Source organism: Equus caballus, chromosome 19, assembly GCF_041296265.1.
Source record: "Equus caballus isolate H_3958 breed thoroughbred chromosome 19, TB-T2T, whole genome shotgun sequence".
In the NCBI taxonomy this organism is placed as follows: Eukaryota; Metazoa; Chordata; class Mammalia; order Perissodactyla; family Equidae; genus Equus; species Equus caballus.
In genome coordinates, this window is record NC_091702.1 from 64198355 (window position 1) to 64217345 (window position 18991).

Genomic DNA, 18991 nt, shown 5'->3' on the forward strand with positions numbered 1-18991 from the left:
CTTCAGTCTTTTTTCTTCCGTGAACATGACTAAAGAGTACTGGTCAGTATTGTTGAATACCCCTCAATTTGGGTTTGTCTCAGGTTTCTTATGATTATCTTAAGGTTATGGCTGTTTGGGAAGAATACCACAGAAGTGATGTGCCCTTCTCAGTGTATCCTATCAAGGGTACATGATGATGATATGTCTTATTGCTGGTGATGTCAGTCTTGATCACCTGGTTAGGATGCTGTCTGCCTGCTTACTCCATTTTAAAGTTGCTCTTTCCCTTTGTAATAAATAGATATCTTGGGAGAGATATTTTGAATCTATGCAAATTTGCTGTTTCTTCTTAAACTTTCACCAACTATTTTGTCACCCAGCAGTGGATCTTGCCTGCAACACTTATATTCTGTTGGTGATTTTCTATTTCCCTCATTCCCTCTACATTTATTAATTGAAGTTCTTCTGTAAGAGAGAGCTGTCCTCTTCCCCCACTTATTTATTTATTCATTTATTTACATATATCACTATGGGCTCATATGTATTTATTTTACTCTATGAGTTATAATCTACTATGATTGTTACTGGTCTTTTTGATCAGTGTTCCGGTTTTGGCATTGGGAGATCTTTCAGGTTGGCTCCTGTGCCCTGTTGACACGCTCCTATCTTTTTTTGAGTACTTCCTTACTTTCTGGTATTTTCCAAGGATGCCTGGTTCTTTTTATTGAAGAATGGTATTTAGAAACCCAGATCTGGGTGCTAGGCATGCTCATTGCTGCTGGGATGTCATGATGTCTAGGCTTTCTCAGTAGAGAGGACTAGAAAAATATATGTATACTAACCCATACGTATACACACATATCTGTATTTATTTCTCTATTTACTTATCTTTACATCTATAAAAAAACATGAGTTCACTACTGATACTTCTAATTCCAATCCAATACCGAAAGGCTTTTTGTAGCCTTCCCCCTTTTCTTACTTTTAACTTTTTTTCTCTCTCTCATTATCTACAATATGTATTATCTACAATAGCTTTCATTATCTACTTATTTGTTCAATCATAATATACCCATAAAGTTGTACTACTGCTTTTTAAAAATGTGGAATTTCTTGGAAAATTAGCATATTAAATTCTTGTTAGTAGTTTGTATTATTGCTTTTTCTCTCAAGGCAGCTGGGGAAATAAATTACTGAAAGGATTAGAGCTTTGATGGATTTAGGGACAAGACACTGATACATTTTGAGTTTAAAGTATTTCATGAAATATTTTTAAAGCAATACTAGTTTGTTGTAGAGAAGTTAGAAAATTCAGTTGAACAAACAGAAGACCACCCAGACCATAACCAAAATTCATACTTGTGTATATCCTTCTAGTTTGTCTATCTATAAGCAAATATTTAAATATTAAAAAATAGAAAACCACAGTGCTTTTTCTACTTACCTATATAAAGTATTGTGAACCACAAGTACCAGGGAAATGGTGGTAAACATTTTTAGTGACTGTATTATAATCCATTATGTGGGTACATCACAGTTAATTTAATATCCTATTGTTATATTTTTGAGTAGTTTTCAATTTAAAAAAATACTGTAAACAGTGCTACAATCATTATCCTTGTAGCTAAAGCTTTGGAACATCATTATCTACTAAATTATTCCTGACCTTTTGATAAGAGCTGGATGTAGATTAATTCAAAGCTGATCTCTCTGGATAGATGTGGAGTAAGTGTGTGAGTATGTACTTTGAATTCTGCTAACTGGGAAATCCATGGTCTTTGGATTTATTCATGGGGTGGTTGATACTCTATTTTGAAAACTGAAAAACAAGACTTTTCTTCCTTGGTGAGTCATAGCCATACCTATGGGCAGATCCCAAATTTTCCTTAAATAATAGCTTTATATCTATGTAATATCTAAACAAATAAGTGATTGAAGTTCTGGAGTTCTGTGTTAAGAACATGGCAGAAATCTTTCAGCTTGAACTGTTTAGAGAGGATTTGTTAGCAATGTGTAACTTGTCATTAGAATCCAGCATATTTTTTCCCCCTGGATTATCTGCTTTTCATAGCATTCTTGTTTTGAGGGCATACTATAATGAATTAGGTATAAAATGAACCTCAAAGTAACTGCATTAATGGATCTGTTGAAGGGCTTGTTTTGTGTTACATTTGACCACTAGTAAGTAAAATAAATGTTCTTGAGTTTAGTTTTTGGGAAGTTATTAGAGTTCTATCAATGTATTAAGTATAACTTGAAGGGAAGGGAATTTAGAACCCATTTTACCTTTAAAAGATTAAAATTTCAATCTTTAAAGTATTAGGAGACTGTTGAAGATACTTGAAAGTATTGGGAGTCCATTCTGATTCTTGTCGTGGAAATACAGGCTTTGCGGAATCATTAATAGCTTAAAGTCTTTATTGATTGTGCAGTTGTCCCTTGGTATCTGTGGGGGATTGGTTCCAGGAACCTCCTAGGATACCAATATCCACAGATGCTCAAGTCCCTTATATAAAGTGGTGTAGTACAACGAATATAGTTGGCCCTCTGTATCTGTGGGTCTTGCATCTGTGGATAGGAGGACCTACTGTGCACAGTTGAGACCACAATTAAAATTTGTCTAAGAATAGATGAGATTGTTGCAAAAAGGCTTATATTATTTTTGATAAGTTAATCGTTAAGAATAAGTGATCATAGAAAAAACTGACGGTAATTAGTTGTACCTGAAATCTGCTTGCCATTCATATACAATAATAGAGTGAGAGATTTAGATTTATTGACCAGGAAGCTGCAGCACAGGTTTTTCTGGAGCTTTAAATGTTTATTTTTTCCTTGCCTTTAATAATTGCATGGTATTCCTATTAAAAAAATAAAACACTTGGAAACTATAGGAAAACAAAATAAGTGAAAATAGTCACCTTTTATCTCACCATTCAAAGAATCCTTGTTAAACATTTTTGTGTATATCCTTCCATTTTTTTCTGTATGTGGATTTTTTTGCCTTATAAAACAGAGATCATTCTGTATATATACTTTTCTACTTACTATATTGGAAATAATTTCTTATACCATTGATGATTATTCTGGAACATGTTATTTAATAACAACTGTATAGTATTTCGTTGTTTGGCTTTACCATAATTTTGTTTAATCGTTCTTTTATTATCATTGTTTCTAGTTTTTCTGTATTATAAGTAATACATAGTCTATATCCCTGTTCGTAACTATTCACATATACTTTGATTTTCAAGGCTTTTGATGCTAGTTTAGAGTTTTAATAAATATCCAGATTTCATGTGTCTGTACTTTGAGGAAGTAGAGAGCTACTCTTTGAAAATAGGATAGATTATATTTTATATTCACCCTAATGGGAGTATACATGAATATTTATTAGAGTAAATAATTAGTTGAATCTAAGCCTCTCAGATAAATTGATAAAAACTAATCACTGTGAAAAAAGACTATAAAATCTTCCACAGAAGACATCAACAGTCTTTAAGATACTCATTTTACAAAATGCTCAACACTTAAACTCAACTCTTACTTTTTCTAAATCTCACTTACCTTCCTATAAGTTTGAGCTTTATCTTTTTAGGTTATTACTAGGGCCATGTAACAAATTACCTCCAAGTTTAGCGCTTTAAACTTATTTTGCTCATGACTGCAGTCTGGGCAGAGTTCAACTGGAGATAGCTTTTCTTTGTTCCACTTGGAGTTACCTGAGTTGGCTTGGAGGCTGGAGCCTGGAATCGTCTTAAAGGCTCACTCGCTCATTTATCTTGATACCTGTGCTGAGAAGACTCAGATATCTTGGTGTGTATATATTTATTTTTAGCCTTCCCATGTGACCTTTCTAGCATAGCAGCTTCAGGGTATCGAAGATTTTTTACCTATTGGCTCAGGGCTCCCAAGGCGTATATATGGAGAGACAGTGAGAGAAAAAAAGAGGGAGGAAGGAAGGGAGAACACACAAGCGTGAGAGCCAGGCTGAAGCAGTCGAGCTCTGTTGCCTTTTATGATTTAGCTTTGGAGGTCACAGGTCTGCACAGATTCAAGGGGAAGGAATGTAGACCGACCTGATGTTGGAGGACTGTCAATGTCACATATAAGAAGAGCATGTGGGATGTGGAATATTGGTGTGGCCATCTTTGCAAAATACTACATGCCACAGTATCCAATGTAGGCTAAATAACCTACTCACAAAAAAGCCATGGGTGTGAACAGCCTGAAGCTCTTGCCTTATCCTGAGAGGAAGCAACTGTTCTTTCCTAAATAAGAATATGAAGGAAATGATTGATTTAGCTTTAACCTCTTTTGCAGATGAAGAATTATAAAGAGGTGCTTTTTTATACAGATTATGTATAAATAATTAAGAAGTTACTGGTGCCCAGGAGGATTAACTCAGGGGTACTAGTGAAATAAAAGAGTTGAGATGCCCTTTCTTCAAATTTATTTTGTCTTCCTGACTTATGCTTTACTCTCATTAAAATCATTTATGGTTTGTTACTGGTTGTAGTTGATACAGTGCTTACTATATGTTATATTTTCTAGGCTGAATTTGATGCTTAACCATCATTGATAACTTTCTCTTAATGTGAAAGTTCAGATATGTAAGTTCTAAATAAATGATTTCAAACTTGTGGCTATAATCCATGTATTCTTTCGTTTGTTTATTTAGCATAACGTGAGCCATACACCTTGGAGACATAATGGTAGCTAAGTCAGGGCACTCTGTCTAAGGACCTCCAAAGGCTGGAGAAGAAGACAGACATGTAGACAAATAATTTTAATATAGTATGATATGTGTAATATAAATAATGTAATATAAAGGTACCAACTACTAATACCCAGAGAAAGGAATGCCTTGGTGTGAGAGTGATGGTTGTGTGGTTAAGGGAATAATTTTAAGCAGAATCTGAGGTTTTTCACAAGGGAGAAGTAGGGGGAAGGCATTCTAGATTGAGGGAGCGGTACATACAAAGGTCTGGAGATATAAAATAATATGACAAGTTTGAAGAAGGTCGAACAAACTCCGTGTGGTTGAGGTCTAGAGTTTGTGCTGGGTGGGTGATGTGAAAGAGCCCAGATTGTGAAGTGTTTTTTCTATATAATGGATGCTATTGTTGTATTTTAACTATGTAGCTAATTAGATCTGTGTATTAGAGAACTCTGGGGATAGAGTTGGAAAGATTAGAAGGGAAAGAGACTGCAGGTAAGAGGATAGTTAGGAAGATACTGTGATACTTCGTCTGTCTACTTTTATACTGAATGAGAAGTTATTTTATAAAGTTACATTTAACTGCCTATAAATTAGGCACGAAATTTAAAACTATTTAAAACTAATAACAAAATATTAATGTAGATTAATATACTGGTTCTCTTAGCTGATTCAGCTCTTATTTATATTTCAATTAGACTGATTATTTTCTCGTCTGGTTTCAGATAACAAGGATGTTAAACGCAAAACCAGAAGATGTTCATGTTCAGTCACCACTGTCCAAACTCAGACGCTCAGAACACTGGGATCTCCCTTTGCAGGGGGTAAATTAAAACTAAGTTCTTTCAAATATATAGTGTTATTTCGTATGATTAAATATTTTAGTAAAATTGAATTTTTATTTTTTATATGTCCTTTTTTGGGCTTTCTTGTGTTATTTAATTGCAAGTTTTTAAATTAGTTTATGTAAACTTTATTACATATGTTAAAATGATGCTTTGAGGTTAGAGTCGTCTTTGGTTTAAATCTAAGTATACCTTACGCACGGTTGTTTTCTTCATGAAATTTAAATCTCATAATTGTAAAATATATTTTAAATTTACAAGAATATTAAGCTTATTAGAAGCATTTGCTCTTGTTTTGTAAATTTGAAAGGGTATATCTTAAAGGATGACACAACAGTATTTCAAAAGATATTCTGATTTTAAGTCTGGACTTTAATTTTGTCATTATTAAGCATTGTTATAGAGCTCTTGTGAATAAGGCTTAACATAGTACTTTTTAAGTATTGTTTTTTTCTCCTGCCTCGTATAACTCTTGGTTAATTTTTTAAAAGTAGAATTTTTCTCAGATTTTCCAGTTTATCCATTTGAGGTTATATTAGTCTGTTAGGGCTGTCATAACAAAATATGATAGACTGAGTGAGTTAAACAACAGAAATTTACTTTCTTACAGTTTCTCACAATTCTGGAGTCTGGAAGTCCAAGATCAAGGTGCTGGCAGGGTTGGTTTCTGTAAGGCCTCTCTCCTTGGCTTACTGATGACCATCTTCTTGCTGTGTCCTCATATAGCCTTTTTTCTGTTTACCCACATTCCTGAACTCTTATAAGGGCACCAGTCCTGCTGGATTAGGTCACTACCCTTCTGACCTCATTTAAACTTAATTACATATGTAAAGGTCCTGTCTCCACCTAAAGTCATATTGATGGTTAGGACTTCACAATATGAATTTTAGGGGCGACATAATTCAGTTCATAACAGTAGCATTTTAGGATAACAAGTTTTGTTTTTATTTTATTGAGGTCGCATTGGTTTATAACTGTAAATTTCACATGTGCATCATTATATTTCAGCTTCCACGTAGACTGCATTGTGTTCACCACCAAAAGTCTAGTTTCTGTCTGTCACCTGTCTGTGCCCCTTTACCCATTTTGCCTTCCCCCCTCCTCCTCTTCCCCTCTGGTAACCACCAGTCTGTTCTCCGTATCTGTGTGTGTTTGTTTATCTCCCATGTGTGAATGAAATCATATGGTATTTGTCTTTCTCTGTCTGACTTATTTCACTTAGCATAATACTCTCAAGATCCTAGGATAAGAAATTTTAAGTCACCTTGAATATATGTGTTTTTATGTTGCAGACAAGAAAAATTAACAGTTTATTATAACTTGTTCTCAGAGGAAAGATTTGTCATTAATATTAGTTGCTTTAATATTTTTTAAAAATGTAATTATTAAATAGTACTGTTTTATTGAGGTAACATTGGTTTATAATATTATATAGATTTCAGGTGTACATCATTGTATTTCGATTTCTGTGTTCACCACCCAAAGACTAATTACCATCCATCACCATACACATGTGCCCTACACTCCTTTCGCCTTCCTTCCTCCCCGGTTCCCCCCTGGTAACCACCAATCTAATCTCGGTATCTGTTTGTTTGTTTGTTATTGTTATTATCTTCTACTTATTAGTGAAATTATGTGGTACTTGACTTTCTCTGTCTGGCTTATTTTGCTTACTATAATGCCCTCAAGTTCCATCCATGTTGTTACAAATGGCAAGATTTCACCTTTTTTTTTTTTTTATAGCTGAGTAGTATTCCATTGTGTATATAAACCACATCTTCTTTGTTGCTTGATGGGCACTTAGGTTGTTTCCAAGTCTTAGCTATTGTCAATAATGCTGTAATGAACATAGGGGTGCAGATATCTTTACGCATTTGTGTTTTCATGTTCTTTGGATAAATACCCAGAAGTGGAAGACCTGGATCATATGGTAGTTCTATTCTTAATTTTTTGAGAAATCTCCATACTGTTTTCCATAGTGGCTGTACTAGTTTGCATTCCCACTAGCACTGTATGAGAGTTCCCTTTTCTCTACATCCTCTCAAACACTTGTCTTTCTTGTCTTGTTAATTATAGCCATTCTGACGGGTATGAGGTGATATCTCATTGTCTTTTCACATATCTGTCGGCCATCTGTATATCTTCTTTGGAAAAATGTCTGTTCAGATCTTTTGCCCCATTTTTTTTTTGGTGAGGAAGATTGGCCCTGAGCTAACATCCATTGCCAGTCTTCCTCTTTTTGCTCAAGGAAGACTGTCCCTGAGCTAACATCTGTGGCAGTCTTCCTCTATTTTGTATGTGGGATGCTGCGACAGCATGGCTTGATGAGTGGTGCGTAGGTCCACACCCGGGATCTGAACCTGCGAACCCCAGGCTGCCAAGGTGGAGCACACACACTTAACCACTACACCACTGGGCCAGCCCATGCCCGTTTTTTAGTTGGGTTGTTTCTTTCTTTGTTGGTGAGATGTATGAGTTCTTTGTATATTTTGGATATTAACCCCTTATCTGATCTATGGTGTGCAAATATCTTCTCCCAATTGTTAGGTTGTCTTTTTATTTTGTTCATAGTTTCCTTTGTTGTGCAGAAACTTTTTAGTTGGATGTGGTCCTGTTTATTTTTTCTTTTGTTTCCCTTGCCTGGTGAGACATGGTATTTGAAAAGGTGCTGCTAAGACTGATGTTGAAGAATGTACTGCCTGTGTTTTCTTCTAGAAGTTTTATGGTTTCAGGTCTTACATTCAAGTCTTTAATCCATTTTGAGTTAATTTTTGTGTAAGGTGTAAGATAGTGGTCTACTTTAGTTCTTTGGCATGTGGTTGTCCCATTTTCCCAGCAACGTTTACTGAAGAGACTTTCCTTTCTCCATTCTATGTTTTTGGCTCCCCTGTAGAAAATTAGCTGTTCATAGATGTGGGTTTACTTCTGGGCCCTCAGTTCTGTTCCGTTGATCTGTGTGTCTGTTTTTGTACCAGTACCATGCTCTTTTTATTATTATAGCTTTGTAGTGTATTGTGAAATCAGGGAGTGTGATGCCTCCAGCTTTGTTCTTTTTGCTCCAGATGTCTTTGGCTATTTGGGGTCTTTTGTTGTTCCATATAGATTTTAGGATTCTTTGTTTTATTTCTGTGAAAAATGTTGTTGAGTTTTTGATAGGGGTTGCACTGAATCTGTAGATTGCTTTAGGAAGTATGGACACTTTAACTATGTTAATTCTTCCAATCCAAGAGCATGAAATGTCTTTCCATTTCTTTATGTCTTTGATTTCTTTCAACAGTGCTTTATAGTTTTCGGTGTATGGGTCTTTCACCTCTTTGGTTAAATTTATTCCTAGATGTTTTATTCTTTTTGTTGCGATTGTAAATGAGATTGTATTCTTTTTTTTTCTCCCCAGATCCCCCCAGTACATAGTTGTATATTTTAGTTGTGGGTCCTTTTAGTTGTGGCACGTGGGACACCACCTCAGCGTGGCCTAATGAGTGGTGCCACGTCTGTGTCCAGGTTCCGAACCAGCAAAACCCTGGGCCGCCAAAGCGGAGTGCATGAACTTAACCACTCGGCCACAGGGCTGGCCCCGGGATTGTATTCTTAATTTCTCTTTCTGCTATATCATTGTTAGTGTATCAAAATGCAACTGATTTTTGTATGTTGATTTTGTATCCTGCAACTTTACTGTATTCGCTGATTATTTCTAATAGTTTTTTGGTGGATTCTTTAGGGTTTTCTATATATAAAATTATGTCATCTGCAAATAGTGAGAGTTTTACTTCTTTCTTTCCGATTCAGACCCCTTTTATTTCTTTTTCTTACCTGTTGCTCTGGCTAGGACTTCAATACTGTGTTGAATAAGAGTGGTGAAAGTGGACATCCTTGTCTGGTTCCTGTTCTTAAAGGGATAGCTTTCATTTTTTCACCATTGAGTATGATATTAACTGTGGGTTTGTCATATATGGTCTTTATTATGTTGAGGTACTTTCCTTCTATACCCATTTTATACAGAGTCTTTATCTGGATGCTTTGTCTTGTTGAATGCTTTCTCTGCATCCCTTGAGATGATCATGTTATTTTTACTCTTCATTTTTTTAATGTGGTATATCATGTTGATTGATTTGTGGATGTTGAACCATCCCTGCATCCCTGGAACAAATCCCACTTGATCATGGTATCCGATCTTCTTAATGTATTGTTGCATTTGAATTGCTAATATTTTGTTTAGGATTTTTGCATCTGTGTTCATCAGTGATGTTGACCTGTAATTTCTTTTTTTGTCTTGTCCTTGTCTGGTTTTGGTATCAGGATAATATTGGCCTCATAGAATGAGTTAGGAAGCTTCCCCTCCTCTTCAACTTTTTGAAAGAGTTTGAGAAGGATAGGTATTAAGTCTTCTTTGAATGTTTGGCAGAATTCACCAGGGAAGCCATCTGGGCCTGTACTTTTTTGTTTTTTGGGAGGTTTTTGATTACTGTTTCAATTTCCTTACTGGTGATTCGTCTATTCAAATTTTCTATTTCTTCTTGATTCAGTTTTGGAAGCTTGCCTGATTCTAAGAATTTAATCATTTCTTGTAGATTATCCCATTAGTTGGTGTATAGCTTTTTGCAGTATTCTCTTATTAGACTTTGTATTTCTGAGGTGTCTGTTGTAATTTCTCCTCTTTTGTTTCTGATTTTATTTATTTAAGCCTTCTCTCTTTTTTTTTGTTGAGTCTAGCTAAAGGTTTCTCAATTTTATCTTTTCAAAGAGTCAGCTCTTAGTTTCCTTGATTTTTTTTTCTGTTTATTTTTAGTCTATTTCATCTCTGATTTTTTTTTTTGAGGACGATTAGCTCTGAGCTAACTGCTGCCAATCCTCCTCTTTTTGCTGAGGTAGATTGGCCCTGAGCTAACATCCGTGCCCGTCTTCGTCTTCTTTCTATGTGGGACAGCTTCTACAGCATGGCTTGCCAAGCGCTGCTGCGTCTGTACCTGGGATCCGAACTTGCGAACCCTGGGCCGCCAAAGTGGAACGTGCGCACTTAACTGCTGCGCCACTGGGCTAGCCCCTCTTGTCTGATTTTTATTCCCTTCCTTTTGCTGATTTTGGGTTTGTTCTTCTTTTTCTAGTTCATTTGGGTGCACTGTTAGATTGTTTATTTGAGATTATTCTTGTTTCTTGAGGTAGGCCTGTATTGCTATAAACTTCCCTCTTAGTACCGCTTTTGCTGTATCCCATAAATTTTGGCATGTCATATTTTCATTTTGATTTGTCTCCAGGTATTTTTTAATTTCTCCTTTGATTTATTCGTTGATCAATTGGTTGTTCAGCAGCATGTTGTTTAATCTTCATACATTTGTGAATTTTCCAGTTTTTTTCTTGTAATTGATTTATTGTTTGATATCTTTGTGGTTGGAAAAGATGCTTGATATGATATCAGTCTTCTTAAGTTTATTAAGACTTGCTTTGTGGCCTAACATATGATCTGTCTTGGAGAATGTTCATGTATGTTTGCGAAGAATGTATGTTCTGATGCTTTTGGATGGAATGGCCTGTAAATGTCTGTTAAGTCCATCTGGTCTAATCTGTTAAGTCCACTGTTTCCTTATTTTATTTTATTTTTGAGGAAGATTAGTCCTGAGCTAACTACTGCCAAGCCTCCTCTTTTAGCTGAGGAAGACTGGCCCTGAGCTAACATCCATGCCCAGCTTTCTCCACTTTATACGTGGGACGCTTACCACAGCATGGCTTTTGCCAGGTGGTGCCATGTCTGCACCCGGTATCTGAATCGGTGAACCCGGGGCTGCCAAGAAGTGGAACGTGCAAACTTAACTACTGCGCCACTGGTCCAGCCCCAGTGTTTCCTTATTGATTTTGTCTATATGATCTATCCATTGATGAAAGTGAGAAATTGAAGTCCCCTATTGTTAATGTATTGCTGTCTATTTGTCCCTTTAGATCTATTAATATTTACATAAAGCATATATTATATATAAGCAAATAGATAAATATTTAGGTGCTTCTATAGTGGGTGTATAAATATTTACAAATGTTATATCCTCTTATTGAATTGACCTCTTTATCATTACATAATGACCTTTTTTGTGTCTTAATACGGTCTTTGTCTTGAAGTCTCTTTTGTATCATACAAGTATAGCTACCCCAGCTTTCTTTTGGTTTCCATTTGCGTGGAATATCTTTTCCCATCCCATCACTTTCATTCTGTGTGCATTCTTAAAGCTAAAGTGAGTCTCTTGTAGGCAGAATATAGTTGGGCCTTGTCTTTCAATCCATTCAGTCATTCTGTGTCTTTTGATTGAAGAATTGAGTTCATTTGCATTTAATTATTGATAGACATGGACATATTGCCATTTTAATTGTATTTTGGCTATTTTGTAATTCCTTTGTTTCTTTTTCTCTTACTCTCTTTCTTTGTGATTTGGTGATTTTCTGTAGTGATGTGCTTTGATTCCTTTCTCTTTATCTTTTGTGTATCTACTGTAGGTTTTTGCTTTATGTTTACTTCAGGCTTTCATAAAACATCTCATATTTATAACAGTCTATTTGAAGTTGATAACCCCTTAAGTTCCAGTGCATTCTAAAGCTCTATATATTTTTACTCTCCCCCCACATTTTATGTTTTTGATGTCACAACTTACATCTTTTTATTTTATGTATTCATTAACAAGTTATAGTTATTTTTATTACTTTTTTAAACTTTCATACTAAATTTATAGGTGTCAGCCCACCATGATTATTGCATTTAATTATTGTGAATTTAACTTTATATTTATCTTTATCAGTGAGATTTATACTTTCATATGTTTTCCTGTTACTGATTAGTACTGTTTCGTTTTGGCTTAATGGAAATCCATTCAGAATTTCTTGTAAGGCAGGTCTAGTGGTGCTGAGCTCCTTCATCTTTTGCTTGTCTGGAAAACAGTTTCTCTCTCTTTCAATTCTGAAGGACAGCTTTTCTGGGTTTATTCTTGGTTGGCTGTTTTCATTTCTTCCAGCACTTTGAATATATTGTGCCACTCTCTTCTGTCCTGCTAAACTTCTGCTGAAAAATCTGCTGATAGTCTTATGGGGGTTTCCTTGAACATAACAAGTTGTTTTTCTCTTGCTGCCTTTTAGATTCTCTCTTTGTCTTTAACTTTTTACAATTTAATTTAATGTGTCTTGGTGTAGGTTTCTTGAATTCATCTCATTTGGAACTTTCTGGGCTTCCTGAATGTGGATGTCTGTTTCCTTCCCCAGGTTGGGGAAGTTTTCAGCCATTATTTCTTCAAGTAAGTTTTCTGCCCTTCTCTCTCTTTTCTCCTTCTGGGACCCCTGTAGTGTAAATGTGGTTCTGCTTGGTGTTGTTTCATAAGTCTTTTAATATATCCTCAATGTTTTTCATTCTTTTTGCTCCTCTGATTGGATGAGTTCTACTGCTCTGTATTCGAGTTCGCTGATCATTTCTTCTGCTTCATCTAGTCTGCTGTTGACTGCCTCTATTGGAATTTTCAGTTCTGTTATTGTATTCTTTAGCCCTGTGATTTCTGTTTATACTTTCTTATATTTTCTATCTCTTTGTTGAAATTTTTACTTTGTTCGTGCAGTGTTCTACTGATTTCATTAATCATCTTTATGATCATTATTTTGAATGCTTTATCAGGTAAATCACTTACTTCTGTTTCATTAAGATCTTTTCCTGAGGTTTTATTTTGTTCTTTTGGTTGGAATGTATTCCTCTGCTTTATTTTCCTTCATTCTTGGGTTGGTTTCTGTGCGTTAGATAAAACAGCCGCCTCTCCTGGTCTTGAAGGAGTGATCCTGTGTAGGAGATGAATCTTAAATTGTTTAAGCCCCTAGAAACATGTTAAGTTAGAAGCCTGCCCCTCAGGCCACAGCTTTTAAGATAAATAAATCCTCCTCTTTCACAGAAATACAGGGCGTGTTTTAGTCTGTTGCCTCTATGCTAGGTCTTGGAGGGTTAGCCACAGTGAGTTCATGTGAGCCTTTTAAGAACTGTCTCTTAGTTTGCTGTAGCTTTGTGGGTCTCATAGGTGCAAACCCTGTTGGCTTTCAAAGCTGGGTTTTTTGGGGGCCTATCTTCTTGGTGATAACATTAGAGGTTGGAGTGCCAGATAGGAGGTCCAAACCGTTTGTTCCTTAGGGAGAAGCTGGGAGTTGTGAGCTCCTCCTGGTTGTGTTCTGTCTTGCTGGGAGTGGTGTTTATGGCAAGATTGGGTTGCAGGCCCTCTCACTTGTTTTGGTGTAGGATATTTTCTCATTTGTTTGATGTTTAGGAGTTGCTCAGCTAGTTTCTGGATTTCTTTCAGAGGGAATTATTTCATAAGTTGCTGTAGATTTGGTGGGTCCATGGGAGGAGGTGAGTTCAGGAGTCCCCTATGTCGTCATTTTGAACTGGAACCATCCCTGATATGTTATTGTTAACTAAAGTCCATAGTTTACTTTAGGTTTCACTCTTTTTGTAGTATATTCTCTATGTTTTAAGAAATGTATAGGGGCCTGCCGGTGGTGCAGTGGTTAAGTGCGCATGTTCCGCTTCGGCGACCCGGGATTTGCCAGTTTGGATCCTGGGTGCAGACATGGCACCGCTTGACACACCATTCTGTGGTAGGCGTCTCACATATAAAGTAGAGGAAGATGGGCATAGATGTTAGCTCTGGGCCAGTCTTCCTCAGCGAAAAGAGGAGGTTTGGCAGCAGTTAGCTCAGGGCTAATCTTCCTCAAAATAAATAAATAAATAAAAAAAACTGAAAAAAAAAAATCACTGGCTAAAAAAATTAACAACAAAAAAGAAATGTATAATGACATATATCCACCATTATAGTGTAATACAGAATAATTTCACTGTTCTAAAAATCTCTTTTGTTCCACTGATCTTTTTAGTATCTCCATAGTTTTGCCTTTTCCATAATATCATATACTTGGAGTCATAACGCCTTTTCAGATTGGCTTCTTTCCCGTAGCAGTATGCTTTTATGTTCATCCATGTCTTTTTGTGGCTTGATAGCTCATTTCTTTAAAAAAAGAATTTTTTCTAAAAGACTATTTTGTAGAGCAGCTTTAGGTTCACAACAAAATTGAGCAGAAAGTACTGACAGTTCCTATATGTCCCCTGCCCTCACACATTCACAGCCTCCCCCACTATCATTTGCTTTTATTGCTGAATATTATTCCATTTTATGGATGTACCACAGTTGGTTTATCCATCATCTATTGAAAGACATTTTGGTTGCTTCCAAGTTTTGACAATTATGAATAAAGCTACAGTCAACAGTTGGATCAGGTTTTTGTGTGGACATAAGTTTCCAGCTTGTTTTTGTAAATACCAAGGAGTGCAATTGCTGGATTATACATTCAGAGTGTGTTTAGTTTTGTCAGGAATTGCCAAGCTGTTTTCCAAAATGGTTGTACCATGTTGCATTCACACCAGCAAGTGATGAGGTTTTCTGTTGTTCCACATCCTGGCCAACATTTGGTGTCGTCATTGTTTTTGGGTTTTAGCCATTGGTATTTCATTGTGGTGGTTTTTTTTTTTTGCTTACTGCAGAAAGGAATTCTTTTCTTTTTTTGAAGATTGGCACCTGAGCTAACAACTGTTGCCAATCTTCTTCTTTGTTTTTTTTCTTCTCCCCAAAGCCCCCCAGTACATAGTTGTGTATTCTAGTTGTGTCTCTGGTTGTGCTGTGTGGGACGCCGCCTCAGCATGGCCTGACGAGCGGTGCCATGTCCGCACCAGGATCCAAACCGGCAAAACCCTGGGCCGCTGAAGTGTGCGAACTTAACCACTCGACTACAGGCCTGCCCCCTCTCATTGTTGTTTTAATTTACAATTCCCTGATGGCATATTTTTTTGAGCTTCTTTTTCAAATGCATATTTGTCGTCTGTATATCTTCTTTGGTGTGGTGTGTGTTCAGATCTCTGGCTCAGTTTTTGATTGGGTTGTTTGTTTTCTTATTTTTGAGTTTAAGCATTCCTTGTATATTTTGGATACCAGACCTTCATCAGATATGTGTTTTGTAAAGATTTTTTTCTAGTCTGTGTCTTATTGTTTTATTCTTTTTACAGTGTCTTTCACAGAGCAGAAGTTTTTAATTTTAATGAAGCCCAAATTATGAGTTTTTCCTTCATGGATTGTGCTTCACGTGTTACATCTAAGAAGTAACTGCCCCAAACAAGGACACCTAGATTTTCTCCTATGTTATCTTTTAGAAGTTTTATAGTTTTGTGTTTTACATTTAGATCTATGATCCATTTTGAGTTAATTTTTTGGAAAGTGTAAAATTTGCGTCTCCATTTATTTCTTTATATGTGGATGTCCGGTTGTTTCAGCACCATTTGTTGAAAACACTAGCCTTTCTCCATTGAATTCCCATTGTTCCCTTGTCAGAAATCAGTTATTACATTGTGTGGATCTGTTTCTTAGCTATCTCTTCTGTTCTGTTGATCTGGTTTTCTGTTGTTTTGTTAATATACTAGCTTGGTTACTGTACAGTAAGTTTTGAAGTTGGGAGTATCAGTCCTCCGAGTTTGTTGTTCTTCAATATTGTGTTGGTAATTCTGGGTCTTTTGCCTTTCTATTTAAAATTTAGAATCAGTTTGTTGATATTCTCAAAATAACTTACTGGGATATTGATTGGAATTGTGTTGACTCTGTAGATCAAATTGGGAAGAACTGACATCTTGACAATATTGAGTCTTCCTATCCATGTACATGGAATATCTCTCTGTTTATTTAGATCTTTGATATTTTTCATCTGAGTTTTGTAGTTTTCCTCATAGATTTTATATGTATTTTGTTAGATTTGTACATAAGTTTTTAATTTTTTTAGTGTAGATGTCAATGTTATTGTGTTTTTAATTTCAAATTCCAATTTTTCATTACTTTCATATAAGAAAGGAATTGACTTTCGTATATTCATCTTGTTTCCTGCACCATTGCTTTAATTGCTTATTAGTTCAAAGAGGTTTTTTTAAATTGAGTCTTTGGGATTTTCTACATAGACAATTATGTCATTTCAAATAAAAGTTTTATTTTTTCCTTCCCAGTCTGTATATCTTTTATTTCCTTTTCTTGTCTTATTGCATTATCTAGGGCTTCCAATACACAATTGAATAGGAGTATTGAAAGGGAACATTTTTGCTTTGTTCTTGATCTTAGCATGAAAGCATCTGGTTTCTAACCATTCAGTATGACGTCAGCTGTAGTTTTGTTGTAGATGTTTTTTATCAGATTGAGAACATTCACCTCTATTCCTAGTTTACTGAGAGATTTAAAAAAAAGTCATAAATAGCTTTTGGTCAGATGTTTGATCACATTTTGTCATATGTTTTTTCTGCATCCATTGATAAGATCATTTGATTTTTCTTCTTTGGCTTCTTGACATTAATGAATTTTCTAATGTTTAACTAGCATTGCATACTTGAAATAAATCTCACTTGTTCATGATATATAATTCTTTTTATACGTTGTTGGATTTGACTCTGTTGAGAATTTTTGCAACTATGTTCATAAGAGGTATTGGATAGTTTTTCTTTCTTGCGTTTTTCTGGTTGTCGTATTAAGGTAATGCTGGCCTCATAGAATGAATTTGGAAGTGTTCCTCTGCTTCTGTTTTCTGGAAGAGATTGTAGAGAATTTGTATAATTGCTTCCTTAAATGTTTGGTGTAGTTTACAGGGAGCTTGTCTGGGCCCAGTGCTTTCTTTTTCTTTCTTTTTTTTTTAAAGATCGGCACCTGAGCTAACAACTGTTGCCAATCTTTTATTTATTTATTTATTTCTGCTTCATCTCCCCAAATCCCCCCGGTACATAGTTGTATATCTTAGTTGCACATCCTTCTAGTTGTGTCATGTGGGACACTGCCTCAACGTGGCCTGACGAGCAGTGCTGTGTCCACGCCCAGGATCCAAACTGGTGAAACCCTGGGCCACCGCAGCAGAGTGCGCAGACTTAACTGCTGGGCCATAGGGCCAGCCCCCCGCCCCCCCAGTACTTTCTATTTTGGAAGGTATTAAATATTGATTCAATTTCTTTAATAGATGTGGGCCTATTCAGATTATGTATTTCTCCTGTGTAAGTTTTGATAGATTGTGTCTTTCAAGGTATTGGTCCATTTCATCTCACTTATCAAATTTGTCAGCATAGAGTTTTTCATAGCATTTCTTTATTATTTTTATGTAATATCCATGGGATCAGTAGTGATCACCTCTCTTTCATTTATGATATTAGTAATTAGTATCTAATTTTTTTTCTTAGTTGACCTGGGTAGGGGTTTATCAATTTTTTTGATCTTTTCAAAGAACCACCTTTTGGTTTTGTTGGTTTTCTCTATTGATTTTCTGTTTTCAATTTCATTGATTTCTGCCCTCTTTTTCTTTTTTGTTTTCTTCTGCTTACTTTGGAATTAATTTGCTCTTTTTTTTTTTTCTAGTTTTCCAAAGCTGGAAGTTTAGATTATTGATTTTAGAGTTGTCTCCTTTTTTAATACATGCATTCAGTGTTATAAATTTCTCTCTAAGCATGTGAGCTTGAGAAGATGTGTATTCTTCTGTTTTAAACGAATTATTCTATAAATGTTAATTAGATGCAGTTGATTGATGGCAGTGTTCAGTTCTGCTATGTCCTTATTGATTTTCTGCCTGCTGGATCTGTCTGTTTCTGATAGAGGGGTGTTGAAGTCTTCAGCTGTAATTTTGGATTCATCTATTTGTCTTTGTATTTCTGTCAGTTTTTGCCTTATATATTTTGGTGCTCTGTTATTAGGTACATGTACATTAAGGATTGTTATGTCTTAGAGAATTGACCCTTTTATCATTATGTAATATTCCTCTTTATCTTTTTTTTTTTTAATGAGGAAGATTAGCCCTGAGCTAACATCTACTGCCAATCCTCCTCTTTTTTTGCTGAGGAAAACTGGCCCTGAGCTAACATCTGTGCCTGTCTTCCTCTACTTTAAATGGGGGACACCTGCCACAGCATGGCTTGATAAGTGGTGTGTAGGTCTGCACCCGGGATCTGAACTGGCGAACCCCAGGCTGCCAAAGTGGAACATGTAAACTTAACTGCTGTGCCACCAGGCTGGCCCCTCCTCTTTATCCTTATATCCCAAAAATTTCATAATTTTTCTTTCTCAGAAGTCTGCTTAGTTTGAAATTAATATAGTTACTTTATTGTTCTTTTGATCTGTGTTGCAATGTTACATCTTTCTTCATCCCTTATTTCTATTTGTGTCTTTATATTTAAAATGAGTTTATTGTATAGTTGGGTCTTTTTTTTAATCAGAGATTGATTTGTGAATGTCAAACCACCTTTCTGTCCTAGAACAAATCCTAATTTGTCACATTGTATTGTTCTTTTTATATTACTGGTTTTGATAAGTTATTTTTTTTCCCCCAAAGATTTCATTTTTCCTTTTTCTCCCAAAGCCCCCTGGTACATAGTTGTGTATTTTTA

The 18991-nt window shown here is 35.7% G+C and overlaps 1 protein-coding gene across 7 annotated transcripts in view; it reads left to right on the plus strand.

Moving 5' to 3' along the window:
* The window catches only part of SENP7 (SUMO specific peptidase 7), a 141968-nt gene that overhangs the window by 14735 nt on the left and 108242 nt on the right, over window positions 1-18991 (plus strand). For all 7 annotated transcript variants that reach the window (XM_001502084.6, XM_014732910.3, XM_014732911.3 and 4 more), the window contains exon 3: window positions 5425-5523. In XM_001502084.6, the coding sequence (XP_001502134.5) occupies window positions 5425-5523 (99 nt within the window). The remainder of the gene's footprint in view (window positions 1-5424; window positions 5524-18991) is intronic.